Source organism: Solanum pennellii, chromosome 8 (genome assembly GCF_001406875.1).
Source record: "Solanum pennellii chromosome 8, SPENNV200".
NCBI classification, from domain to species: domain Eukaryota; kingdom Viridiplantae; phylum Streptophyta; class Magnoliopsida; order Solanales; family Solanaceae; genus Solanum; species Solanum pennellii.
The window spans coordinates 69,505,424-69,532,339 of NC_028644.1; the positions used below are offsets into that span (position 1 = coordinate 69,505,424).

General features: G+C 34.6%; 4 protein-coding genes across 7 annotated transcripts; 1 reads left to right on the top strand and 3 right to left on the bottom strand.

Annotated features, from left to right (window-relative positions):
* Window positions 1-1,053: 1,053 nt before the first annotated feature.
* On the bottom strand, window positions 1,054-1,675 carry LOC107028147. Its single transcript, XM_015229196.2, has one exon. It carries the CDS (start codon window positions 1,641-1,643, stop codon window positions 1,308-1,310), a length of 336 nt encoding a protein of 111 aa, XP_015084682.2. The 5' UTR covers window positions 1,644-1,675; the 3' UTR covers window positions 1,054-1,307.
* Window positions 1,676-2,420: 745 nt separating this feature from the next.
* Window positions 2,421-6,404, top strand: LOC107028459 (probable serine/threonine-protein kinase DDB_G0277165). Of its 2 annotated transcripts, none has more exons than XM_027919255.1 (3): window positions 2,421-2,774; window positions 3,236-5,871; window positions 5,954-6,404. In XM_027919255.1, the coding sequence occupies exons 2-3, from the start codon at window positions 3,240-3,242 to the stop codon at window positions 6,223-6,225; spliced, it is 2,904 nt and encodes a 967-aa protein (XP_027775056.1). In that variant the 5' UTR covers window positions 2,421-2,774; window positions 3,236-3,239; the 3' UTR covers window positions 6,226-6,404. The 2 variants fall into 2 exon arrangements, with proteins under 2 accessions (XP_027775056.1, XP_015085021.1); XM_015229535.2 differs by having other exon boundaries at window positions 2,425-2,774; window positions 5,942-6,404.
* Window positions 6,405-6,567: 163 nt separating this feature from the next.
* LOC107028458 (protein SPA1-RELATED 2) lies at window positions 6,568-17,449 on the bottom strand. 3 transcript variants are annotated; one of them, XM_027919253.1, is made up of 9 exons: window positions 17,273-17,449; window positions 15,145-15,246; window positions 12,895-14,390; window positions 12,064-12,221; window positions 10,256-11,084; window positions 9,333-9,479; window positions 8,495-8,812; window positions 8,294-8,353; window positions 6,568-7,383 (listed from the first exon to the last, which is right to left on the bottom strand). In XM_027919253.1, the coding sequence occupies exons 3-9, from the start codon at window positions 14,347-14,349 to the stop codon at window positions 7,192-7,194; spliced, it is 3,159 nt and encodes a 1,052-aa protein (XP_027775054.1). In that variant the 5' UTR covers window positions 14,350-14,390; window positions 15,145-15,246; window positions 17,273-17,449; the 3' UTR covers window positions 6,568-7,191. The 3 variants fall into 3 exon arrangements, with proteins under 3 accessions (XP_027775054.1, XP_015085020.1, XP_027775055.1); XM_015229534.2 differs by lacking the exon at window positions 15,145-15,246; XM_027919254.1 differs by lacking the exon at window positions 15,145-15,246 and having other exon boundaries at window positions 12,895-14,403.
* Window positions 17,450-20,898: 3,449 nt separating this feature from the next.
* On the bottom strand, window positions 20,899-26,259 carry LOC107026867. The gene is made up of 4 exons (XM_015227978.2): window positions 25,424-26,259; window positions 24,946-25,101; window positions 22,610-23,339; window positions 20,899-21,458 (listed from the first exon to the last, which is right to left on the bottom strand). Exons 1-4 carry the CDS (start codon window positions 25,995-25,997, stop codon window positions 21,272-21,274), a joined length of 1,647 nt encoding a protein of 548 aa, XP_015083464.1. The 5' UTR covers window positions 25,998-26,259; the 3' UTR covers window positions 20,899-21,271.
* Between the last annotated feature and the right edge of the window lie 657 nt (window positions 26,260-26,916).

The following is a 26,916-nucleotide window of genomic DNA, read 5'->3' on the forward strand; positions in this document are numbered from 1 at the left end:
TATTAGAAATAAAGATATTATACATTTGTTGATGTTCATAATAATATACTTGTTACTTTCACCTTTCATCCATGAAATGGGTTAATGACATATTCATGACAATCCTTTGAGTCCCTCAATTATATCCTATCGAAGAGATTTTGAATAATTGAAAGAGAATAAAGAAAGTTGTCATCTCTTTTTCTTTCACATTGTTAATTTTAGCTTCATTTTATAATATTTTTTTTGATTCTTTAGAGGTGTTCTTTTATTTACCATTAAAAAAATTCTATTTTCTTTCCTATTTGATAAATTAATAACTACAAATAAAATATTATTGTACACAATAAGACTTTGAGTTTTATGATTTAAGTCTTTGCATGGTTGATAATTGTTCTTGCTTTGATAACCTCATAAGTTGTATAGCTTTTAAAGTACTTTTTCTTGATATACTATTTTTATTTTACAAACTTTATAGTAAAAATAGAATAATTATTCTATTAAAAGTGTGAAGCAACAAAGTTAAGGTTAGATTACTAGAATTATCCTATAAATTTGTATAGAGTATAACACTCTTTGAAATTATAAAATTTGAAGAAATTGAAGGGTTACTTGATAATTAAATACACTTAATTTAATATATTGACCATATTCATCTACTAAAAGTCTCTAGCTACAGGTGAAATATGTAAAGATGTTTGAGACTTTGATTCCTATCCTTCATTTTCTTTCATTTAATTCATTTTAATTCTAATATGAAGTTTAAGTTCAAATTGTCCAATTTAATTAATTACTTTTCTCTTAGTTAAGTTAAACCGTCTTTACAAGAAAAACGTACATATATCTTCTATTACAAAAGAAAGACTTTTTTGATTTTCTTGAAATGAAAATTTGAAAGTTTTCTTATAAATGTGAGTTTTCTTATATAGTGGTATGCCTTCTATTTTGCCTAATATTTTCTTATATGTGAAAGTTTTCTATATATTTTTCTTAATTAATTATTTTAATTTGTAATTATTTTTTTGTTAATCTATTTTTATTCTATCAGCAAATTACTAAATCAAAATATACGCATCATTTAACATATAATTATTTTTATTTCACAATATTTGTGGTTTCTTCATCTTTAATATCAAAGAGGTCATACAAACACATCGTTACAACAACTTCATGCAATTTAGCTTGGGGAACACGTGCAACGCTCGTGTGTGGAACTAGTATACTAAAACATGACTATGATCATAGTTCAATATTACAATTTCTAGAATATAATTCATAATTTTTCAGTAACGTTCAGTTAAATCTGCAGAACTCGTCCATTCACGTATTTAATTTTGGCTAGGCCAAAGGAAAGCTCCCATAGCAAACTTCCTCTTGTGATTGACATCTCCGATCACCGGTAGTCCATATTGTCTGAGAAGGCAATCGAGTTTCCACATCGGCATCGTCTCGTAATCGGATTTTTTGTACCTTGGATAGTGCAATGGCATCTGAAAAATACTACCAGTACATGTAGAAGTGAAACATGATTTTGAGTTTTCGATTTTGGTTGTGTTTTGTAGTACTTGTACTTGAGATTGATTATTTTTGTTTTGGTTCAAAGAGAACATGGTTGTTGTATTATATGAAGGGTTTTTATAAACGCAAGCACCACTTCCACTCATGATTATTATTCTTTGTGATTTCTCAACATATACATAATGTAGCATCCTTTTTATAGCCATGGGATGAGGCTAATTATTACTCGAAGACCAAGTCAGAGACTACTAGGCATTTTACTAACGGATATAATTGGAAACCTTATAGTATATTAAATGAATGACTTCTATGAGCTACTATATTAATGACATATAGTTTGGAAAAAAAAAAAGGTGAAATGACTTTGTTTCATGTCTTTCATTAACTTATCGACTTATACATGCTTCTAATGTAATTTTTTGTTTTAAATATATCCCAAAATAATTTAATAGATCAAATATGCTCCTCACAAAGTAATATAGGGGTATGTTTGGACCTTTTAAATAAATTTCTAAGAGATATATTTTGACATTTTTAATTATTAGTGATATATTTAGACCTCCGAAATTAATTTCTCAAGTGCATGCTTCCAAGTTCCAACAAATATATGCATATAATTACAAGTAAAGGAATAAAAATTGCACAACTTTGAATTTATTTATTCAGATATTATACGGATTAAAATAAGAATTTATCAATAACTAAACGAGCAAAAATGAATTAAGCCTATGTTATATCTTTGTTAGGTAAATTAGTAGTAATACGAATCTAGTCGAATTTGAGTCATGTGAATGAAATAGGCTTTTGACAGAAAATTCGTTTGAAAAAAATGAGAAAAACAGCTAAAATTGCGGAAACATATTTAAATAAGCCCCAAAATAAACGGAATTGAATTAACAGCCATTTTCAACTCTGAAATCCAAAAGAAACTACTTTTTCATTTTCTTGATTAGGTTGGCAGAAAAAAATGAACAAAAAGAAACCAAAAATCTTATAAGAATAAAACCTTATAAATACATTGGTTCTTTTGTCATTTTTTAAAACAACCTATAATTTTTCACCCTTAGGTAATTTTTAAATTTTGTGTTACCATAGTCACATATAATTTATATAATTCTTTTCTGAAGATTTTATTACCAGAAAGTTGGTTTCTTGATCAAATAAATAGAGGATTGGTGCTGAATTTGTATTAGATTCATCACAATCTAATAGAATTCAGCACTTTTCCTTGTCCAAATTGCAAAAATCCAGCTCAATTTTGCCTATTTTTGTAGCCGGTACGCGTTTTTTCATTAATTCCCTGATTTTTTTGGCTTCATAATGTTTAGATAAGTATTTCGTTATATGAAATAATGATGATTCATATAGCTAACTGACCCAACCTCAAGTTGTTCAAGACTTAGACGTAGTTGTTTATTTGATTATATATGTGTGAAGCTTCACATGATGCAATTTTCTTGCCTGTTCTACTTGCTATAAATGCTAAATTAGTTTTTATGTCATGATGAATTACAATTAATGGTTCAATATACCTTATTTTTGGATGTATACAATGAAATGTCTACTAATGTTGCTCTAATTCCATATATATTATCAAACCTCTTTATAACAACGTTTTTTTCCCCAAATGCTATAGCGAAATGTTGTTAGTCCAATAGAAAACATGGTTGTTATAGTGAAATATTTGGGATGATTGTTATCGAGAAGTCTGACTATATTGTGTGTTGTACTCTTGAAGCTGAATGGATCAATTCAGGCAGATTGGTGAGGTAGTTGGGAGCTTAAATGCTTTAATGGTATTGAAACATGACATTCAAATAAACCAGAAGCAATGTTGTCTTCTGTTTGACATGTATGTACAAGCTCTCGACACGATTTCCGAGGGGATCAAACATAATTTAAGGTTGAATGAGAGGAACACAAAGTGGAGAGCACTTGAACATCCAATGAAAGAGCTTCATAGGATCTTTAAAGAAGGTGAAATGTACATAAAAAGTTGTTTGGATGTGAAAGATTTGTGGGGCAAAGCTATAAGTTTACATCTCAATAAGGACTGTGTTGAGTTTCATGTTCATAATTTGCTCTGTTGTTTCCCTGTTGTGATTGAGGCTATTGAGACAGTTGCAGAAGTCTCAGGATTCGATGAGGAAGATATGCAGAAGAGGAGGACTGCACTCGCTAAAAAGTACGAGGGAGAGTCAACGTGTGATCCAAGATTCTTTCAATGGATGTTTGGGAAACAATACTTGGTCACTAGAGAGATATGTAGTGAATTGGAGAGTTGTTGGAAAGAAGATAGATGGTATCTTGTTGAAATGATCAGTCAAAAGATGAATGTTGCAGAAAACTTGACGATAAACGAGCATAGGCTAGCTGAGATATTGCTTAAGAAGCTAGAGGGATCAAATCAACTCAAACAGATTAAGCTCTTGCCTAGTTCAATCTTGATTGGAGCAAGTGATTATCATGTTAAGAGACGTTTAGGTTCGCGAGGAGGACATGTTAAGGAGATTCAATGGTTAGGAGAAACGTTTGCGTTGAGGAACTTTTTTGGTGAGCTGATTGAATCAGTAGTTGCTGAGATTTCTTTAGTTTATTCACTTTCACATCCCAACATTCTGCAATATCATTGTGGTTTTTACGACGAAGAAAAGAAAGAAGGATACCTTGTTATGGAGCTAATGAATAAAAGTTTAGCAACTTACATAAAGGAGCATTCCTGTCAGAGGAAGAAAGGACCTTTTTCTGTCCAAGTTGCTGTTGATATTATGCTTCAGATTGCTCGAGGGATGGAGTATCTGCACTCGAGAAACATCTATCACGGAGAGCTGAATCCATCTAACGTGCTCCTTAAACCAAGAAATCCTTCAGCGGAGAGTTATTTTCATGCGAAAGTTAAAGGATTTGGTTTAACATCTGTTAAGAGTAGTTATAAGGCTGCTGATGAAAATTCTGCTGAGTCTTTCATATGGTATGCACCAGAAATTCTCACTGAAAAGGAAAAACCAGAAAGCAAATGCACTTACAAGTATACAGAGAAGGCTGATGTTTATAGTTATGGAATGATATGCTTTCAACTTTTAACGGGGAAAGCTCCGTTTGATGAACATCTCCAAGGGGAGAAAATGGCGCAGAATATTAGAACAGGGGAGAGACCTCTCTTCCCGCATCCTTCACCTAAATATCTCGTTAACTTGACAAGAAAATGCTGGCAAATGAATCCAGACCTTCGCCCAAGTTTCTCTTCTCTGTGTAGGATTTTGCATTATATCAAGAAAGTACTTGTCATAAATCCAGGACATGGCCAACCTGAATGTCCTCCTCCACTCGTAGACTACTGTGAAATCGAGGCTGGCTACTCAAAGAAGTTCGCGGGAGAGGATAGCACTGGTTTGGCCCCGGTATCACAAATTCCATTCCAGATGTTTGCTTATAGACTTGTTGAGAAAGAGAGAATATCTGGAAACTCTAAAGACAAGCACTGGGATTCATCACATTATGGTCATTCGAGCCACAGGACAGCATCAATGCAGAGCGACAATGAGCATATGGATGCAATGGATGATCTCTTTTTCGGTCCAAGTGATCGAAGGTCAGTTTGCTCGGAGATAATAGAGAGTAAAGGTCCAAGATTCTGGGATCAGAGGACAGTCATCTCTGAGACACCACTTCGAAAAGTTTTCTCATTCGAGCAATTGTCAGTTAGTTCTGAGAGTCCAAAAGAGAAAATCCCAGCAGCAGCAACAAATGAAAAGCCAATCTATGATGATATTCTGGAAAGGAAAGAAATACTAACACCATCAGGTGATCAGTCCTCACCGCATGTTGATTCAACACCACGGAAGGCCATTTCATCAATGAGAAAGAACAAAAAGCTGAATGTTTTGGAAATCAAGGAGAATGCAATGTCTTTGAAAACAGATGACAGAAAACCTTCATCGAGTGAGCAGAAAATAGTGACTCCTGTGATTTCAGCGAAGAAAAATTCATCAGGTGATCAGATAATAACTCATTCCGAGATTCAAAAAAAGAAACATGCACCAGATGATCAGAAACTAATAAGTTCTGCAACTCCAGAGGAGAAAAACTCATCTGACAACCAACAACCAAAAGATTCTCAAAGTCAAGAAAAGAAGCAGTCATCAACAGCTGCCAATGTCAAGAATATTCGTGGTGATCCTACGCAAAGGAAAGCTGTGTCAAGAAGAACAAAATCCAAGAATCCAGAGAAGAAAGTTCTATCAAGTCCGGAAGCCAATCAAAACTCAATGTCATCTGAGATAACAGCATCGAAACCAAGCAATTCAAAAGTAACTGCAAAGAAAGCACCATTTCACAAAAAACTCCGGGACAAAGAGAGTAGCACTACACCAGGTTAGCTCTTCCAACTTTGTCAACTTGCATGTTTTGTTATGAGAATATTTAACGTAAATGGCTTTTGTAGAAAAACTGACAGACCCATCACCAAGATCTTCACCAGCTAGAGCTAAGAGAATACAGTCATCAACTATGTCTTCTCCAACACGAAGCCTAAAAGGTTCATCTCCAAGATCACCTGCAATCACTACATATGGAAATGGATATCAATCCCCATGTGCATCACCATTAAATCCGTGTTCTCGTTATGCCAGAGTAAGCCGAGAGCCTCACTTGTCCTCAGCTATGAGCCCAAGTAGACCAAGGAAACTTCAGAGCATTAGCAATAACCAATCTGTGCACAACAGTTAACAAAGTAAACGCGGCTTTCAATTTTCAAATTTGACTAGAACAACTTTGCAGCTAAAAAATTTTGAAGCAAAGGATAGTTAATATTTGTATATTATGCTTATACGTTAAGCTTTTTGATCTGTTGGAGGTCTACACTCCCTGGATTTCACAGGTTTTGAATGCTATTCAGCCATTCACAACTGCTAAACTTCATTTAAAAATATCTGCAATTCACATTTATGAATCATATTTTGCAGACTTTGATTCACGTCACATTGGTTTCACTTGAAAGAACGTAACAAACTTTTTGTCATCTATACCCCAAATTGGCACAAAAGAAATGGCAAAGCACTAAGAATTCAATTGACAAGTCAATGTACAACTTTTTTATATATTGCTATGTAAGGGTAAGGGAATTATGACATGTACAATAACTCATCGTCAACTATATTGCTTCCCAAGACATGATTTTACAATGCCCGTATCTATCTAGATGTACAAATGAACACCACACGCCAACAAAATTTATCTCGACTGCAATTTCATATGGACTTCACTCAGCTACACCGTGAGCCTTCCAAAATATGGAGGACATCACTATTGTGTTTTAATCTGTTTTGAGGGATATCTCAAGATTCAGGCAATTATGTCTTCAGGAACGTACTTGCATTGCATCTTCAGGAACGTTGCATATGTGGGCCTTGAGCGAGTAATTTCAGCAACCATTCTCTTTCCAGTTTAAAAAAGAACGACTCCCTCCGTTCAGCTTCCAAAGTTTTTAACCAAACAACCCACAATTGTCAAGACAAGTACCAGACTCGGGTCCCTTCTCAAAGTTTAGCCTTAAAAAAACTTTTTAGTGAAGATATTCCAGAAATTACCAAGGAAATCATACAGCTGCATTTCAACATGATCCATACAAAGCTTCCCAGGAAACCTGACGAGAAAGGAGCAAATGAAGACTGCAATTCTTCAGCTGGTCTATGTCTAAACCAACTCGAGCAGTTTTATGCAGCCACTGGAACTGGCAGCAAGAACAGTGTTTGACTTTTGTCTCCAGCAAACACTTGAAACAAATAGTCCATTGTCCTCATCAGTCTCTTTACCAGAGATTGGATCAATAGAGCCAAACTTGTGAGAAGTAATAGGCATAGGCAGAGATTTGTAATAAGCAAAGACCTGCAGGGAAGAAATAAGCTTATAAATAAGAAGTCCTCTCCTTTTTCTGTATGTTTTTCTATTTCACTTTGTTTGGATGTCAACAAGTTGTCCGAGAGTTACAGCAAAGAAAAAGTAACTGGAAAAAATAATTTTCAGCATGCAATGCTTGACAGGAGGAGGAACCTGTAAAACAAGAACAAACCGTCTGCTCTCATGTTTCAAATTCCGAATATGTTAGCAAGACATGATTCAGAGGAATTTTATTAAGTGTTCCGCTGCCTTTCACTTTCTTGTTAATTTCCAACACTTTCCTATCTTAGCAGCCAAAGGCTTTGGGTCAAAGAAATTTCCAGGAAATTGCCTACCACGACGGCTTGTCATAATAAAAAAAAGTTGGCGCAATAGATGCACAAAACGATAAATACACACTGTATTACTATTTGCAAATTCTGTGTTCTTAGCATGAGGGTTTCATTGCGTAAAAACTACATGTAAGAATATCTTTTACATATGGCTCCTTTAACTCAATGCAGAATGTGAATTAAATAACTCTTCTTTTGCAAAGCATAAAATGGTTGCAAATGAGGAAATTCAACTCAACAACAGTGCAACACTGATTCATTTTTCTGGGGGAGTGAATGACACAAATGACTAGCAAGATGTGTTTCTTCTGCAAGACACAGAAAAAAACTAGGACCTCAGTTTTACTATATTGTTGCAAGAAAACTAAAATGTAGGAGACACCCAATAACTTGATCAAACAAATCAACATTATCAATGTCAATGGTATGTGACTGTATATTGAATAGGTAAGGGTCAAACTTAACACCTCAACCCTCCTTTCCTATTAGTTCCCATCTTCAGTCATAGCAATAGAAGAGATTCATATGGTTGTATTCCTCATTAAAACAGGGAGCAAGGAACCTACCTCATTTGTTTCTGACCCGCAAGTTATGTATCCATTGTTCACAGATAATCCCACAAAATTCTAACAATAAAAGACAAGATGTCAGCTCATACAGAAATAATGGTACTGATAGCGAAGATAGTATGATTAAGTAAGCATTTCAAAATTTTGGATCTCATAGATATACGACCAAAAATGACTGATATTCTATTAATAGCCAACCTTCTCATTGGTGTGCCCTTTAAGGGTTAAGACACAAGCATCGGTCGAATAGCCACTTGGATTGGTTTTATTGAGATCCCATATCTTCAAACTGTTGTCAGTGGATGCAGAAATGAGCGTTTCAGCATCCAAAAATTTTGCATAACTAACAGATTTCTCATGGCCAGCCAATATACACCAAGGAGCTGAGGTATTACGAAGATCGTAGCAATAAGTCTTGTAATCGGCAGAGCTATAAGCCAGAAAATGACTGGAGTCAGGTGAAAACTGAACACTGCAAACATTTGCTTTGTTTCTGATCGTGCACACGCTGTTCTTCTGCACAGACGGAAAATTTGATGCAATGAACACCATGAAAAAAAGAGATAATATCACATATATGAAGAAAAAGTGGATATCTTTTTTTCTATACCTTCATGAATATTTTGTTGAATTAATTTTTTCATTAAATTAGATTAAGTGGACTGTGTACAGGTGACTTTTCTTTTCTCCGTGTTCAACAGAGATTATATATATGCTAATCTTTAGTGCCACTGCACCCAAAAGAAACAAGCAAGCCATATCTAGTTTCCGATTTTATGGACAAGTAGAACATTCACATTCTCTGTCATATTCATTATTCTAATTTGAGGGGAATGCACACGGTATAAATCCAAAATCGTCTTAAACTTCTATTTCCTTGCATTTTACTGTACACTGAACTTCAAACTACGACCTTTTTTTCCTTTTTTTTTTGTCCAACAAGGAGGTTTGTGTTGGAAGGAGGGCAGGGGGGAGGGAACTTCTCAATCAAAACATGGAGGTAAAATATAGAATAGCATGAAAGAGGGAAGCATGCCTCGTTGATGCTCCAAAGTTTCACCAAATGATCGTCACTTCCACTGGCTAACTTTGTGGGATCCACACGAGAAAAATCTACAGACCATGCCCTTTCATTATGCTCAGTCAAATGCAAAAAAGCTTGACCAGTAGACACATCCCATAACTGAAATCATTGACAAAGTCACGAGATATTCAGATAAAAGTAGTGAAGTTAACACCAGCATTTACAGGTCAGAGTTATGAGCAGCAAAACAATATTGCGAAAATTAAGCAGTATGTCAAAAACATTATACAAGGGTGAATAAACATCACAGTTATTAAACAAAACAAAGACCAGGAAAATCAAATTGGATGAAAAAGAGAACAGACCGGATGAGATGCAGAGTCCACAAGTTCACATTTTATTTTTGTTTAAATAACTTATATCAAAAGGGAAATTAGGAGATATGCAAAAAGAAATCAGGTAGTTATGTCATACAAGGATCATAGCCAACCCTCTCTCAGTTGAAAGTGCTCCAAAACCAAAATTAATTCCAGTGGATGAACCAATTTATCCTCTGGAACAAGGCTACAACATTCACACAGTCAACGTATCACATTCACCACAACTTTTCTACATGCTCTGTATTGCTAAAAAAACGAACAAGAAGAAATATGTAAGTTGCCTAGATATAAGCGAAACAGATATATCCAAGCTCTCTCATGCTACAGTGCAACTCACTCCTTAAGTGAAAGATGTGTGATGAACATAAGCCTCCATAAATTGAGTCGACAAAAATTGAGCATGGAGCGCCACATTCGGAAGATAATTTCCTTCTAACTATAAATCACCTCAATAGTCATCATAAGCAATAACTATGAGCAAGGGACAGGTTCAACATACATACAAGGCAATACTCTACCCATGCCACTGACATAAAACTAAAACCAAATACACACCTTAACCGCACCATCATAGTCAGTGGTAGCCAGATAGTTCCTGATATAGTTGTTCCAGCAAATGCAGCTGAGCTTAGATCTGTTTGACATTTCTATAATTGGGTAATGAATGTCAACAGAATCATTAAAGAGGGCATGATACTCAAATACTTTAATTTTCTTCGACACCCCACCAGCAGCTAAATATTCCTCGTCCCTGTCAAAGCTCAGAGAACAAATGACATTTGCAAAATTATTCAGATCTGCATTTCTTAGTATTCCCCTTGCTCTGAACTTGCTATACCGACCATACTTGCATAAGCCATCAAAGAAACCTCCAAGCCGATCTGTGGGTCCATACTTCTCTTTATCATTTTCTGGCGAGACAAAGTTCTCCTGATTGTTAAAAAGTTCTTCAGTTCTACGGACCATGGCAACATTATCAGACGGCTGAATATTGGATCTCATGGAGGAGTAAGCACTCTCAAGCTGCTTGATATTCTTGATCAATCTAGTTTCATTTTCACATACAGGTGGAAGCTTTGGATACACATCTGAACTTGATGCTCCTTCCTGAATAAACCTGGTCTGCCGCTGAACAAGAGACTCTGGGTGTGAATACGGAAAAAGGGCTTTGCTGCTTCGACGCCTCTGAACCTCTTGGACATCTGCTTCTATACATTTGAGTTCTTCCACTAACTTTGTGGCATCCTTCTGCTTTTGATCTTTCAGAGACATGAGGAAGTATAATAATAACTCTGACTCAGATTCCTCTTCGTGAATCGATGACAGTGAGACATCTCCAGGTAATTCTTTAATCTCAGCAATAACTCCAGATTGTAAGATTTCCCTGTTCCATACCAGTAATGAGATAGCTGAATTACTGCGAAAATACTAATGAAAAGGAAAGACCTCATAACGAGTCACATTCAGAAAACCAGAGTCTTATAGCAAGCAAAAGTTAATACTTCCGCCCTGGAACTTGTAAATTCATCTTATTAAAAATAATCCTTGTAGTTCGTTATGCATAGATCAGACCTAAAGTTCCAATACTAATCTCTCCATAAAATGATTCTCTCTATTTTTTCATTAAATAACATCTCCTGACGAATAATTTTAAAATCAAAAAGACTGTTTGAGAAAGATGCCACTTATTCCAAGGTTCAACAGTCAACTAGAAAATGATTTTATGCACAAAATGATATGCTAGCCTCATCTGTTCTGTTTATGAAGAATATGTCTAACCAGCACTCTAGGGAAAGAAAAGAACATTGAATTGAAAAAAAGGCTTGACTACCACTGTTCTCAAAACTAAGTTTAGAGATGCTGGACAAGCTATACTCTATCGGTGAAACTGCAAAGCGGATCTGTAGTCATGTGAGTTGAAACAGCTTGCTAGTTTCAGTACCTCCAGATGTAAAAGACTCAACACCCCTTATACAAAAGCCAAAAAAACTTGAAGCTCTTGTAAATGGCTGCACTTCCCTTGAGTGTCATTTCTAATAAAAGTACATCAATTAGCACAGATAACAAATTGGACTATAATGTCCAAACTTAAGTCATGAACAATATCATACTTTGGAAGCCCTAGCTCGATCATAATCTAATTGTTTTTTTGTCCCTTTCCTTACCGGTCATTTTTGCCATCACAAATTGATAACTTTAGAGGTATCAACTATCTGAAAGCTCTGTAAATCACCAATAGTATCTCAAACACTAAACGAGTTCAGTAACTGAACTTTTTAGGTCAAACTCTTTCCATAAGGCATTCACAGCATTCCCAATCAAGAAGTCAAGATAAAACAAACAGAACCAGAAATTTTGACCACCTTGTTGTTGGACGTGCTGAAGGTTCTGGATGGAGCAACCAAAGACAAAATCCAGCTTCTTTGGGATGCTCTGATAGGAAACAAGAGGGAAGAATCCTATGGCGAAGATCCAGCATTGCAGCAGCATGAGAGCTTTCACAGTCAAATGAGGCAAGCAACTGAAAGACAAAGAAAAACTTATATGAGTAGTGAAAATACAGTATCAACTGAGTGCTCTAAGACGGACACTTAAAATATGGAGAAAAGTAATTTGTTTGCTTACTGAACAAAACCCAAGCACACATATTTTTTTTTGATAAGGTAAGTAATTTTATTAATGTGGGATAACTCAAGGATACACTTTACCAAAATGTAGAGAGTCTACACAGAATTAGGAGCACCTATGTATTGTAGATACATATTCTGCCATGTCTACAAAGACTAAGGATGATTGTGAACGTATCTTAGAGGAAGTAATATAAACAATAGACCTTGTTAGAGAAGTCATGACAAATTTCAGATTCTTACACACCCTAGCTAATGAAACTTATATATGGTCCACCTTATTCACTAATTAAGCTAGAAACAAAACTATCCACCTCACTCAAGACTTCAACATCACATGACCCCCATCGTACTCCTGTCTAACTTCCAAAGTATTCACAGCACTAGTTGGGACCTCTAACAAATCACAACAGAATAGTGAAAAACCCCAACTCTAGAAGAGATGATAAGATCAAGAATGAATTTCATTGTGCTCAGAAAGATAAATCTCATGCCAAAGTGATTGAACTTCCTGCATAAATGAGACAAGAAAAAGAAAAGATTTTGACTAAAAGTTTATGTTGAAACCTCAAAGAGAAGAACCCCCAGGCAGTAGATGTTTGATGAAAATGTGCAGCCACCCTCAGTAAACTGCTCGGGACTGGTGTACCACTTCTCCTCCAACTTAAAGCTCATGGAAGTCCGCGATGGTTTTGACATAATGGATAGCTGAGGCAATCTAAATTTGCTCGGGTTGTTAGGTTCTTTCTTGAGGCAATCCTCTTCATTTGACTCATCTTCATAGCCTTGTGCAGCATTAAATTTTGTGTTTCTGGAAGCGGATTTATGGCCTGACATGAAGGGATATTGAGGCCACTTCATCTTCAGGTGCATGTCTTCACTAAGTTTTTGCTTCTTTACACAAGGATCAAACAGGGATGAAATATTTTTCCCAGCTGAACTTCTCTCTTTCTGGTTATTCTCTGACTGGGAAACACCTCGATCAACCACATATTCATTCAACTGAGAGCATACAGATACTCCACTATATACAACTTGGTTTGAGCGCAATAATTTAAAGCAAGATGGACGCAAGTCTTGTACACTAATTCCTTGAGAGTGAGCAAAATCCACCAAACCCAGAACTTGTTTGAAGATGTACAAGCCTTCATCTTTGTTTAACTTATTCCCCCCAGCTTTCAGCCGTTCTCTTAAACTGATCCCATCATGATAGACATTGGGATTAACAAATGCATCCATGCTTGCAACAGTGGAAGAAGCATTAGTACACTGCGAATGAATCTGGCCTCGAGACTCACTAGCAGATACTCGGGGTAACTGTGTTTTGCAGATGATTCCTTTGCCTTTCAATGTGCTTTTCACAAAGTACTGGGAAAACCCCGACTTGGAGATAATCTTAGTACGGATACCCTCAGGAGAGGATAATACATTGTTCAAAATAGCTTTATCACCATTAATCTGCAAATTTTCTCCGCCTAGATTATGGTTTTCATTTGATGTGTTCTGGTTCTGATTCAGAAGTCCGGTAAATAATGTGTCTCCATCTTCTTCCTCCCAGATACCCGATGATGCCCTACACCTGTCTCTATAGGCAGCTTCCCCATGTGAGCTTGCGCATGCAGATCCCCCTGCTAGCTGATAAAACCACTGGTTTGGTCTAATATGCATTGTTTCTTTATTGCCCAAGGTACCAACTACAGCCAAGTTTTTCCCATTGTAGTTTCTCAGTGTCAATTCTTCAACCATGACCCCAGCATCATTCATACAGCGGGGACTAGAACTTGCATGTTCTGAAGATCCTATCCTGTCCAGATTCTTTCTGTCGAGAATATGTGTATACAAATTGGGAGTAGTTTGGTAATGATCACCCTCACCAAGTGTGACTACTTCATGTGATTGCAGCATAATGGAGTTCCCAGACCTCAAAGCATAGTCAATCTCCTTACTTCGAAGTTGTCTACCATCAATGGCATCCAGTCCGTTTACCTCATCGCCAATAGCTTCGTCAACAGCTTCATCCATAATGTCAATATGTTCTAGTTTAATAAAATGTTTCAATAGCACTGCAAATAGAACCTTGTCAAGGAACCGAAAAAACTTAAGATCATATGTTAAACTAGTGAATTAAAGATGACTCAAGCCAAAAGGTAAAACTAGAGCATCGTGATAGAATAATAAACAATATTTTCCATTTTCTTTTGTTTGTCAAAAGGTGTTATAGTTAGTTCAAAATGGCACAGATCTTTCAGTAAAGCAAGCACCTTTAAAGAGAAAAGAAAGGAGGGATGGCAATGGGGCGGGGCGGGGCGGGTTGAAGTGGTTTTTTTTAAAATTAATGTGGGGCAGGTTGCAGGTTGCAGGTCTATGCCGTATACGCGGATTTTCACTTTTTACATGTAATAAGAGTGATAGAACATTATCTATAAAAATAGTTTCTTTGAAGTTACTAAAAATAGTAAATGAAAATGGTTACATGAAAACTAATACAATTTCTTACATGCTTCCCAATTAGGCTCTAGAAAATAAAATTTTAAGTCATTATCTATTAAATTAATACAACTCAAAAAATGACTTAAATTTTACGAATTTTATTTTTGGTATCAAACTTTACAAGAAAAGGAAAATATAAAAAAAATTATGTGGGTTGGGGCGGGTTGAAAATTTTTTTTAAAAAAATTGTTATGCAGGGCGGAGCGGGGCGGATTAAAATTTTTGCGCGTTAAGCTCAACCGGCCCTGTCCTGCCCCGCCCCATTGCCATCCTTACTCCCCACTAAACGGCAGAGCATTAAAACAATCGCTGACAGTGGCACCACACCAGATCAATTTTTTGGTCAAATTGTTGATCATGAGATTATATGTGCATATCACCAGATAGCTTCCACCAAGAAACCTTCATCTAGTCCACCAAATAGACCACCTTGAAATGATACATAATTGTCATTGTATCATAAATTAAAGCATGAGCAGATAGTCAAACAATCAAATGACCACAGACATGACAGATATTCAAAGGGGAGCTACCAAAATGGCAACCCAAGAAAAAAACCTTGTTTTGGCATATTTCTTCGAGAATCTGAAACAAATCTTAGTCTAGTCAAAGGTTGTTAGCCATACGCAATAAGGAGGGATCTCATAGCGTAGCTGAGGCAAAATAGAACTACTAATGAGGATGCACATTGATTATAGGCAGTTTAAGAAAGTGACCATCAGGAATAAGTATTCTTATATTGTGTATTCATGACTTGTTTGATCAGCTTTAGGGTGATTTAGTGAACCCAAGGAAAAACCTTCTCTTGGCATACTTCTACGAGAATCTGAAAAAAATCTTAGCGCTTGACCAGATTGTTAGCCAGAAGCAAAAAGGAGGGATCTCATAGCATAGCTGAGGCAAATAGAACTATTAATGAGATCACGTATTCCATGTCAGAGAAAATGCTTTGCTTCTACAAGTCAGAGCAGATATCCTTATCAAAAAAAAATGATATGTTTATTTTTGCCAAAGGTAACTTGTACCATCAACAGAGGAATACTCCAGGAGTAGTCGAGTAAGAGAAGTTGTATGTTTGTAGGTTATTGCTAGTGGAGCTGGAATCAAATTGGAGGATGTTTTAAATCAGGGAATTTGGTTAATTAGGTTTCCTTATTTTCTGATGGGGCATTTTTCTCACGTTGACTACAAAGCCCTACTACCTATATAAACTTTGTTCCTATCCAATTTTTCTAAAAACTAGTTCAGAATTTCCTATAACTAGTTACATTTCCAAGAGAGAAGGAATTAAAACATCATTACCCTGTACAAGAATATCAAGCAACGAGCACATCTAAGCAGATCTAAACAGTGATAATACCCTGAACCTCCAACTTTTCAGTTTCCCTATTGATCATGTACTCTACAAATGTTGGTAAAAATCGAACACACATTTAAAGCACCAAAATTATTTTCAAATCAGCAAGCTTACCGGAGTAGCTTATTGTTGAAGTAGACAATATAAACCCTCAATATGTGTTCCACTATACATCAAAACTAAATTCATTCCACGACTAAAAAGACTTTCCCTCTAAGGCAAATTAGGCAGCTAACTAACAACCAAGAGCAAAATTCAGTTATTTTCTTCTCTAATTCTTTTCTTCCATTAAACAATATAATAGCCTGAACATCCTAATTTCTAGCTTCTCTATTAACCGCATACATCAAAATCAAACAACCGCATACATCAAAATCAAACACACATTTTAAAGCAGCAAAATTATTACATATTAGCAAACTTATCCAATACCTCAACATCCAGAATAGCTGAGTAACTAATTAACAGTGCATCGATCAACTAAGTCATATCCAAAACCAGTAGGAGTTGACAATACAAACCTCTATATCCATTCCACTACACACAACATCTCATTCATACAGACACTGGGGAAAAAATCCTTTTAGGCAAATTTGAATAGCTAATTAACAACAAAGAGCAAAATTCAGCTATTTTCTTCTCTTCCATTAAGCAAGGAAACATCCTAATTTCTAGTTTCCCTATTAAGCATGTACTCCACATCACCATCCGAGCAAATCAAACACACATTTTAAACTATTTTCATATTAGCAAAGTTATCCAATACCTCAATAGCTTATCAACAGTGCATCAATCAACTAAGCCATATCATAAATCAGTACAAGTATACAATATAAAACCTTCAAAACCCAATTCCAATAAACACAAAATTTCATTCATACCGACACTAAAAACAAAATAACTTTCCTTTTAAAGCAAATTAGGTTAGCCAATCAACAACAAATAACAAAACTCAGTTAATTTCGGTCCTATTTCATCTCTTCCACCGTCACAAAACAATAAAGTACGAACAGTTCAATTCACAACAGAGCGACGAAATAAATTGAAGCGATAAAGCGAAATATGAACCTATTGAAACAATTTTGCAGCAAAACTTACCAATTTTCGCCTGAGAAACGGAGAATCGACGGGAAGAAGAGGGAGCAGAGAGAGGGAAAAGGCGATATGGAAGAGAAATGGTGAATTTTGTGAGCCATGGAAAAAAGGATTAAAAGAGGTTTTTGTGTGAAAGAGAGAGAGGAGAAAGAAGGGAAAGTCTTATCGGACTTACCTGAAATGGAAATAATATCTAAAACGCCTAAATTGAATATTTTATTATTCATTAATTACTAACCACTAATTAAATGTTTAATAATAGTGACTAGTGAGTAAGTATTATTTTTTTAGGATTAAATAACATTTTTAGTCTTTTCATTATTGATAATATGGAGAAAAATATATTTTTTGTTTTTAAAGTGAAAATGTCATTTGGAAATTTGGTTATTTTTTAATATTTCTGAATAATTTGAAATGAAATATATATATTGACGTTTTTAAATTTCTAAGTTGAATTCTAAAAATTCTCAAAGAAAGATATATATTTGTAAATAATTTAAAATGAAATATATATGTTAAATTTTTTTAAAGTTTTATGGTCAAATAAAAATTACATATTCATAATAAAATACCCATTGATAAGCTTAATCGTTTCACCATTTTATTACGTTTTGTATTAGTGTACAATTAAATTTTATCATTACTTATATAAAGATAATATACTTATAAAAGTTCAAATACAATATAATTCCTACGACCACATACATTTAGTTAAATGTATTAAGTCATACACTACAAAGATCAAAACCAAAAAAAAGTCCATAATTGATAGATCAAAAAAGAATATTATCACTTCTTTTAGTTTAAAAAAAAAGGAGTGTGATAATATATATATATATATATATATGTTCGTATACAATGAATATGTATATACACGACATATGCGTAGTAGAAATTTTGATTTTATCTATTCATTTTTTTCTATGGTATATTTTGATCTTATCTATTCGCGAGTGAAGTAATACACTTTCTATTAGGTAAAATTTATCACATGTGAGTGTACATATTAAGCATGTATTTTTATGTATTTTTAACATGTAAAAATAAGGTTATAACGTGTCAAAATCAGTTAGATTAGGCTTAGTGGGTTCATATTTTCTTATTTGTTTATTGGATAATTAGTGGATTTCTACCAACAAACAAAAAAAATCAAAATAACAAAATTTTAAATCGACACATATATTAATGCTTAAAACTTTTATTGATAAGTTATAATATTTTATCTTTTTTTTATCTGTTAGTTAGGAAATTTGATATTGATGTTTTATAAATGTATACATGATAAATTTTGCTATAATATAATAGCACGTAAATCATATAAGATATATACATTGAGATCAATTTCATATAACAAATTTTATTAGAAAGAGAGAGTATTTCAAATCTTGATATCCTCATGTAAAAATTCACCTGATAAACGAATTCAATCAGATTTTGTATCAACTTTTTTTTTAGTCAAGTTGCTAATTAAAGCATATTTCCTTTTAATATGGTGCTTATTATATTTTTAAATTAGTACTTTTGAACATTAAAGTAGTGGTTATTAAATTTTCAGAAGCCACACAATACTTTAGTACTGATTCGACCCTTTTTATATAATTTAGTATTGTTTTGTTGTGCTTACCCACTTGTTTGATCTTTTTTCTAAAGATAAGCTTGTGAATATAAAATGAAAGCACAAGAGAAAAGAAAATCTTTGATGAGATTTTAATGCATGTACAATAGATTTTTAGTTATATATACAATTATACATCAATAATATAAAATAATTTTCTATCACGATAGAATGTGGTCTCTATTTCTGTATAAAAAAAATTAGGCAACTTTCAATTTAAATTATAGCTTGTGAATTACTTGAAACAAATTTAAATCAATCAAATTTTAGTATAAATATAAAATAGAGGTGGGCATCATATGGTATATAAAATATTTGAAGTTTTCGATATCGTACTTTCGCTATTCTATTTTCAAAATTGTTATATTATTACGATATTAATTTAATTTGATATGATTCGATATTTTAAAGTTTTACTTTGGTATTTTTGCGGCATAGTAAATTGATAGTGATAGTTTGTTCAACTTCAACTAATATATACTCGTATAATAGAGTAGTATGACTTCAACAATTAAAAAAAGGTTTCAATTGTATTATACAAACAACTCCTTTTGTTAGTCAATTACATTTCAATCAAAATAGAGTAGTCAAAGGTTCAACTTGTAAACATTTAGTTCATACTAATATTAGGTTGCATATTTGTTAGTATTTTAATAATATATCTATTATTTATGTAAACTATATACTCAGTAGTGGAGTCAAAAATTTCACAAACGGTATTCAGAAATAGCACAATAAATACTCTTCTAAAAAAGTAGAACCGGTAAAATTCAAACACACCAGCACTACCCCATTTCAAAGATGTGAAACCACTAGGCTACAATAACTTATTGTGTTAAGCGTGTTCAAAATATACTATTTAATTATTTTGTGGATCATTTTATTTATATATACGGTATTTTAACACCTGACTACCATGTGGTTAGGCCACTGTATATACTTCGATATGCTATTCGATATTTCGGTATGTTATTTCTACCGAATACCTAAAAAAAATACCAAATATCATAATATCAAAATTAAGACATCAAAAATTTTGATATGATATGATAATTCAATATTATTATTACCATGCCCACCCCTAATATCGAATATCAAAAGGCAACAAAAAAATATTCCCTTCATTTCTCAACTTTTACATCAAAAGTAGAAATACGTGACATAAATTTAAATTAATCAATACTCCTGTCTACGTGAATATTAAATATTAGATGATAATAAAAGTAAAAATGATATTTTCTTTTTTAACAACTTTTTAGTTTCAATGTTGCACGTAAGTATGTATGAAGTGGCAATGAATCATCCACGTCGGTGAGTATGGCGTTGATGAGAAGAAGTCAATAGTGTTGAAGCAACGGTTGTGAAGCCGCCAGCAGTTTGCAACAGTACAATGGGCTAAAATGAAGCACCTAATTTAATTTGTGTTTATTTATTTATCCACATGGGACCAAACTTTTCCTTCACATATAGGTTCCTCATTTCCAGCTCATTGGGTTTCTTTGTTTTCTTGCTTTCGAGGTAGAGGATACTGACTATTGATACAGGAGCTTGCTCATACATTTAACTTTAGTATTTACTCTAGTTTGATTGAGAAATGAAAAATATCATAGTAAATTAAAATTTTGGACTTAAATCACACCTCCAAAAAGAGAAAGATTGTTCCAATGCATATAAGTAAACCGTCAATTTATTTCTCAACCAACATGAGACTTCATCCATTGTAACATGCTTTGTATGTTATACTATTTCAATTACATAAGTTCTGAAACCTTGTTTGCGCCAAGTTACTCTGAGAATATTCCAATTCGAAATCTTTAATTCAGAATGGACAAGATATTTCAATTCAAAATATCTGATTGGACGAATCTCAATCATCCTATTAGACATACTAATCTAATTAACTCATTAGTACCAGATATAGTTTTCAAGTATATATATATATATATATATATATATATAAGCATCCAATGATAAGGTCTTCTAAAGCTAAAATAAAGCAGGAAAGAGAGACAAGTTAAGGAACCAAGAGATGACTAAGCCAAAAGCGCTCAATATAAGAACATTACATAAAAAGGGGAACAAATCTTCAGCATGATTCATGGGAATGCAAAATATATTCCTAAGTTTTTACATAGCTAGTATCATCTATGATCATCAAAACCTATATATATCAGTTGTAACTATCCATAATCAACTATCCACACCAAAGTAACAAAAGGTGAATCAGAAAGGTGTCTTGGTTACTAGCGGCCACAGCAAAAGCTTCCATCTTGTGCAGCAATAACTGGGGAGTAGGAGTGATCAAAATATGGAGGTTCATATTAGTGTAGTTTTCTCCTTGGAAGAGCATATGTATAGCAGAGAGGCAAGATCGCCTTTCTGCTAAACTAGAACTTACAGATTGGGAGGAACAAACGATCTTCCTTGTTAAGGTATATCTGATATAGTTGGTCGCAGTATTTAGTAGCCAATCTTTTACATTCTGCATGATCCTTTGGACGTACTTCTTCCACGGCTTTTCTGAGTTTATTTTCTGGATCCCCATCGATCAGATATTCACCCAAAGCAGCTATGCTGCACAAGAAAAAAAACATAAAAGTTAATGGATATAGTGCCAGTTTAAAGAAACTTACATTCAAAGCCATAAGATAAACAATCACACTCATTATCAAAAAAAAATGGGATATTGCATGTTCCATTTGACACTTGGAATAAACAAATGCAACAAGATCGGATCGAGTGGTTGGACTCAGATCCAATCACAGATCACTTGCCCCACAATAGGAATGACACAAGTATCTGTCTTGGGTCTATATTCAAACACAAAACCTCAGCAGACAATCTCCTTTTAAATTGTTTCTATTACATTTGAATGTTGTCCTTGTGTTTTGGTGTTATAGTGTCTTCTCCCTACGTTTTCACTACCCCCACTTCTAACCTTCAACTCCACAATTTTTCGCACTAACCACCTTGAAAAAGAATGATGTTCTGCTGGAATTTTGGGATACCAACCTCTACAGTACCAATCAAACCATTATAAGTTGATCATTTTCTGAATAACTTGAGCATTGATGCCAAGAAAAGAGGTTCACAGAAGCTAAATGCGAGTTATTCCATCAAATGAAGGCATATTTAAATGTTCCTCCCAAGTTTAGCTTTGTTAGCACCAAAAACAAAAAAACTGAAGCTTACAAGCAGTGTGTGCAAAGAATACAAGGAGAAGTTTTACTAATACCTAAAGTCCAAAGACATGAAATGTGCCCCAAGGATAATAAGTACTAGCTAATCCAATATATATACCATGTTGTAAAAGACTCAAATCAAAAGAAGGTATTACCTCATATGACCCAAAAGACATTCAAGTACAATATCGAGAGAGTTATTAGACATTCTTTTATGTTAGTAACGCAAATAGTGACTTTTAGAGACATTTTGAAATACGGTGCATTTAGCACGAAATACTACAAAGAATTTTTGGACTACTGACAGTCCCAGATTTTACACTACAAATTATTTGGGATTTGAAGAAACATAGCAATGGTGCCTTTTCTAGATAAGTACAAGAATGGAATTCTTGATCTTCTTTGCTATTAAACACTGACAGTAACACTTGCTTAGTGGTTACACTGTTAATGTAAAATAGCAGTTCAATAATCAAACTTACAATATTAACACAGTAAAGATAAACTTGTCAAAGGATCAGGTAGTAAGTAGTAAGTACACACCTGATTTTATCAGATAGACTCAACCACTGACTCTTGGTAGCAAAAAGGCCCTTGGAAGAGATGTTTGGAGAAATTTGGTGCCTATAAAGTGCACATATCGCATTCATACAAAGTTCAGGGTCCTTTTCGAAGGACGACCTCAAATCATCTTCCGACGAGAAAATTTTGCGTTTTGTAACTCTTTGGATTAACATATTCATACTTTTGTCACTCAAGGGATCATTCTCCGAATCTGAAGAACTATCATCACCAGACCCATCAAGCTTGTATAAATCAGATCTTCTGGAAGATAGTTGAGAATAAGACTTCCCTCCATCTTTGTCATCGCATCGTCTTACAAACACCGGTTTATGGGAATTGTCATGAGAAAAGGACAGCTTTCCATCACGATTTAATTCTTGAATAGATCTAGTCTTTAGTTTGCCAAATGAAGAACCACCACCATTGTCACTATCACATAAGCTTCTTTTCCTCTTGGACACTGAAGTTTCCTTTACATCCGCTTCTTTTATCTGGTGTGGATATGTTGAATTCCTGCCTACATCATTACTTTTAGAAACACAAGCCTTTTCATTCTCATCATCGCTGTCGCTAATGTGAACAACAATTGAAGACCCAGCCCTGCCAACTGCTGTATTAAAGTTTTTCTTAACACAGCCTTCTGCTTCGCATGCTGATGGATCTATAGTAGGTGCTCTGTTCTCACAAACCAAGTTGATAAGGAGAGGGTCTGAAAGAAAGCACCAAAAATTTATTCAGTTTGCACAAGCACACAGTATCAGAAACATTTGCCTTTAATAAAATATGAGAGCTACCAAGGCGAATCCACAAGCTGGGAAACATCTATGTGTATGCACTTGCCAATAAGATGAATACAGATTCTTAGAATCAATCATCATGTGCAGAACCTCAATCAGAATTCATGGTTAGACTACACCAAGAGTTGAAAGGACCAAAAGGCAAGGCACCTAATGATCTTTGTGTTACACTGGAAGTGTAACAGTGACTACATGAGCTCAACTTTTAAATTGTATACTCTCTGTTTCTTGAAAAGGATTTTATTTTTTTTAAAAAAAGAAGTGAAATGTGTACTATGTATATAAGAGTTCATATAATATTCTCTTTAAGAGCGGATAGCATCTGAATCAACCCGAGCAAGAAACTTGGCTTTAAAAATGAAATATAGGAAATATTCTCTAAAGAAATGTATGAGAAAATTAACACTTCCATCAAAATGAAGATAAAGAATATTCATTTTTTTTATGACAAGAAAAACCCGCAGCCGCTACCTTTTGGGTGCGCATAGGTTAAAACCCCAGCTCCTATGCAATAGCTCGCAAACCACATAGGAGAGGTAACCGCACTAAGCAAGCCCGATCTGATGAGCTCGACCCAAAAGGGACACCCCTTGCTTTCTCTGGCAAGGGGTTTCGAACTTGAGACCTCCAACATGGAAGTCCCAAGCCCAAACCACTGGGCCACCCCAAAGGGTTGAAGATAAAGAATATTAACCTTAAAAAAGTGGAGCAAAGTGCACTTTTTTAAGTAATCGTTAAAAAGCTCTAGATGTGTCTCTCTGTGAGAGTGCCTAAGAAAGAGAGGTCAGATAGATAGATTCACAAAGTTGACTTAAACTCTCTCAATAGCTGCTTTAACACTAGAGGAGACTAAGTTAGTGATATTGTCATGCATTTTTTATGAATAGAAGTCACTGATATTCCCAGATCTAATGTGATAACAGGGCATTGGCCTGCAACTTCTTCAGAACTGCTGGCAGTAGGCTCCTAGTCAAAAGACTACATACGCTATTTATTTAATGATTGGTGCTATCCAACAGTCACTAAACCACATGGAGCTAAAATGAACCTTCTACTCCACCCTCTAGCTGAGTTCATTTGCTTCCTTTTGACCTATATGAAATTGATAATTTAATCCCCAAATATCTCAAGTTGCTACAATAATTTTAAGAAGCTGAGAGAGCAATTCAAAAGGCTGGTTTGCATTTACTTTTCATTAATGTTATGTGATACAAGGTAAAGACCCTATGTTCTTCGACTAAGCTCAAGCTGCAATGAAGTATGCTTGATAGAGTTTGTTAAATGAACAATAATAACTTCCATAGAGAATGAAGACCTTTTGACTCTGCTCTCGATACACCACGCAACATATAGAAGCAAATATTTTGGTGAATTTACATACAAAAAGGATTGATATTCTCAAAACAGAACCAAAAGGGTTGATATTCTCACTTGTCAAACAAAAACAAGTTGAGATGTGGGTTGAATGCCACAAATAACAACAGAAATGTTAGAATAAGCATGACAAATCATCTATACCTGCTTCCTCTGAACGACATCTTTTCTTTTCTATGTTGGAAACATTGCTATTGACTTGAGCAGAACCACCAGCAGAAGGCATGGGATGCAATGTCTGGACATCAGGACAATTAACCAGATCCATTTTTGTTGAAATGAAGTCTCTGTTACCACTGCCTGCAGTGATACCCAAGTAACCATGTTAATCCTAGACTTTGAAATTATAAAAAAGGGAATATGAACCACATTCACTGCACGCGATTACCAAATCAGTGTCTACCACATTTCCAGTTTCACATAACTACTTAGAAGCTAGGTTTAGGTCCACAGCCAAGCAAAAACTATAACATGCATGCATAGATAAGTAAAGCTTAAGCCTAGCACAGAAACCATCACTCAATAACTGTAAGTCCCTAACCGAAATCGAAGACCATATACAAATTGAGTCCACAACAATAACAAAAAGTTCAACAAGATAGAGAGATAAGCATAATAATACCTTCATCTCTTGATTTACCATTTCCAATTCCATTTCCATTTCCAGTTGAATCAACTGGTGGAGCCCTAGGTGGTGACAACTGCTTCTCCTGAAGATCTCCATCAGCACCAGAAGCTTTACAATTCATTTCTACAACATCAGCATTCCCCGCTCCCAAATCTTCTGCCATTTTATGGATCACTGAGACATCCACCGTGCGAGTTTTAGCAGTTTCTACCTCCTGAAGTGATACTCTACTTTCCAACTCTTTGAACTTCCCCAAATACATCTTCAGCTTTGCCTCAACTTCAGCTTTTCCATTTTTTAGCTCTTCATTTTCCCTCTGCATATCCTTCAATTGATTCTCCATATTTAACTTTTCTGCCCGCAGCTGTTTATCACGGTCCATTAGAATTCCTTCAACCAGAGAGAACTCCTTATCACGAAAAGCCGATTTTAGATACAAAATCAGTTCCGGTATAGAGGAAGCTTGCGAAATAGAGGAGGAAAGCATTGGTTCGAACTCGTATGCCTTTCCTGAGTTCCATGTGCTTCTAGCAAGCGAGGTAATCACCGGTTTCGTCTCACCACTCATCGCAAAACCTATTGAAAATTAAAAACCTAAAATTTTGTGAAGAGAGAAGAGTTGTTACCGTTTCGCGAGATCAACTGTGAGAGTGAAGTTCCGGTGCCGGTGAAGAAGACGGCCCGGCGAGTGGTTAGTGAGGTGACTTTTGCAGTTTCTGTTTCAGGTGGAAAGTCCCGTGGCACAAGGTATATCAGTGTACGGGGCATCACCCAAGGAAGATGAAGCGGGAATTAGCTGTCCTCGGGATAATAAAGAGAAAAAAAATCCACCTATACTTTTAAGTCACATTGAAGTCGTGAGTAAATTTAAATTGCACAATACAATTATATTGTTTTTTTAAAAAAAAAATTATAATGTGAAAAATTGAATTTTTACGCTTAATTCTGTTACTCTACTTTAAGTTTTAAAAAAAAATCTCACTAAATAAAAGATGTTCCTTTTTATCTTCACAAGAAAAAAAATGTTTAGTTAACCAATTATACTTTAGTTACTTGGCCACCAAGGATTAGTAGTGTTTGGAAGGAAGAAAATGGTTGACAAATGGAAGTAATTGAGAGATTGGTTTAGTTTGTGAGATAATTTTTTTAATCTTCACTTTTAACAAGTGGGTAATTTTATTAAATTCTACCCAAGATATAAATACTAGGTATTCCTTTTTATGTGTGTTTAAGTTAGATTAGTTAGAACTAATCAATATTTGAGAGTTGTGATAGAAGAATTTGTATAATAATTCGTTGCTTTTTTTAGTGTTTCAATCGATGTTTGATATTTACATTGGAGTTCGACTAAATCTGAATTCATACTGAAAGGGTAAAACGCTCTTTAATAAAAGTGATTATACAGTCAAGGCTTGAAATTAAGTATCTGACAAAAGACGAAGGAGTACTTACAATCACACCATGACTTGATTGGCCATGATGATTAA

What these genes read in the sequence shown, in the direction of transcription:
- LOC107028147 (XM_015229196.2), bottom strand. Translation starts at nt 1,643, where the DNA reads ATGAGTGGAAGTGGTGCTTGCGTTTATAAAAACCCTTCATATAATACA.
- LOC107028459 (XM_015229535.2), top strand. Translation starts at nt 3,240, where the DNA reads ATGGATCAATTCAGGCAGATTGGTGAGGTAGTTGGGAGCTTAAATGCT. An exon ending in AGAGAGTAGCACTACACCAG is followed by an intron (nt 5,872 to 5,941) that starts GTTAGCTCTTCC and finishes TGGCTTTTGTAG; the next exon opens with AAAAACTGACAGACCCATCA.
- LOC107028458 (XM_015229534.2), bottom strand. Translation starts at nt 14,349, where the DNA reads ATGGATGAAGCTGTTGACGAAGCTATTGGCGATGAGGTAAACGGACTG. An exon ending in AACTTTGGAGCATCAACGAG is followed by an intron (nt 8,813 to 9,332) that starts GCATGCTTCCCT and finishes CCGTCTGTGCAG; the next exon opens with AAGAACAGCGTGTGCACGAT. An exon ending in AAGGGCACACCAATGAGAAG is followed by an intron (nt 8,354 to 8,494) that starts GTTGGCTATTAA and finishes TTTTATTGTTAG; the next exon opens with AATTTTGTGGGATTATCTGT.
- LOC107026867 (XM_015227978.2), bottom strand. Translation starts at nt 25,997, where the DNA reads ATGAGTGGTGAGACGAAACCGGTGATTACCTCGCTTGCTAGAAGCACA. An exon ending in TGGTAAATCAAGAGATGAAG is followed by an intron (nt 25,102 to 25,423) that starts GTATTATTATGC and finishes GTATCACTGCAG; the next exon opens with GCAGTGGTAACAGAGACTTC. An exon ending in AGTCTATCTGATAAAATCAG is followed by an intron (nt 21,459 to 22,609) that starts GTGTGTACTTAC and finishes TTTCTTGTGCAG; the next exon opens with CATAGCTGCTTTGGGTGAAT.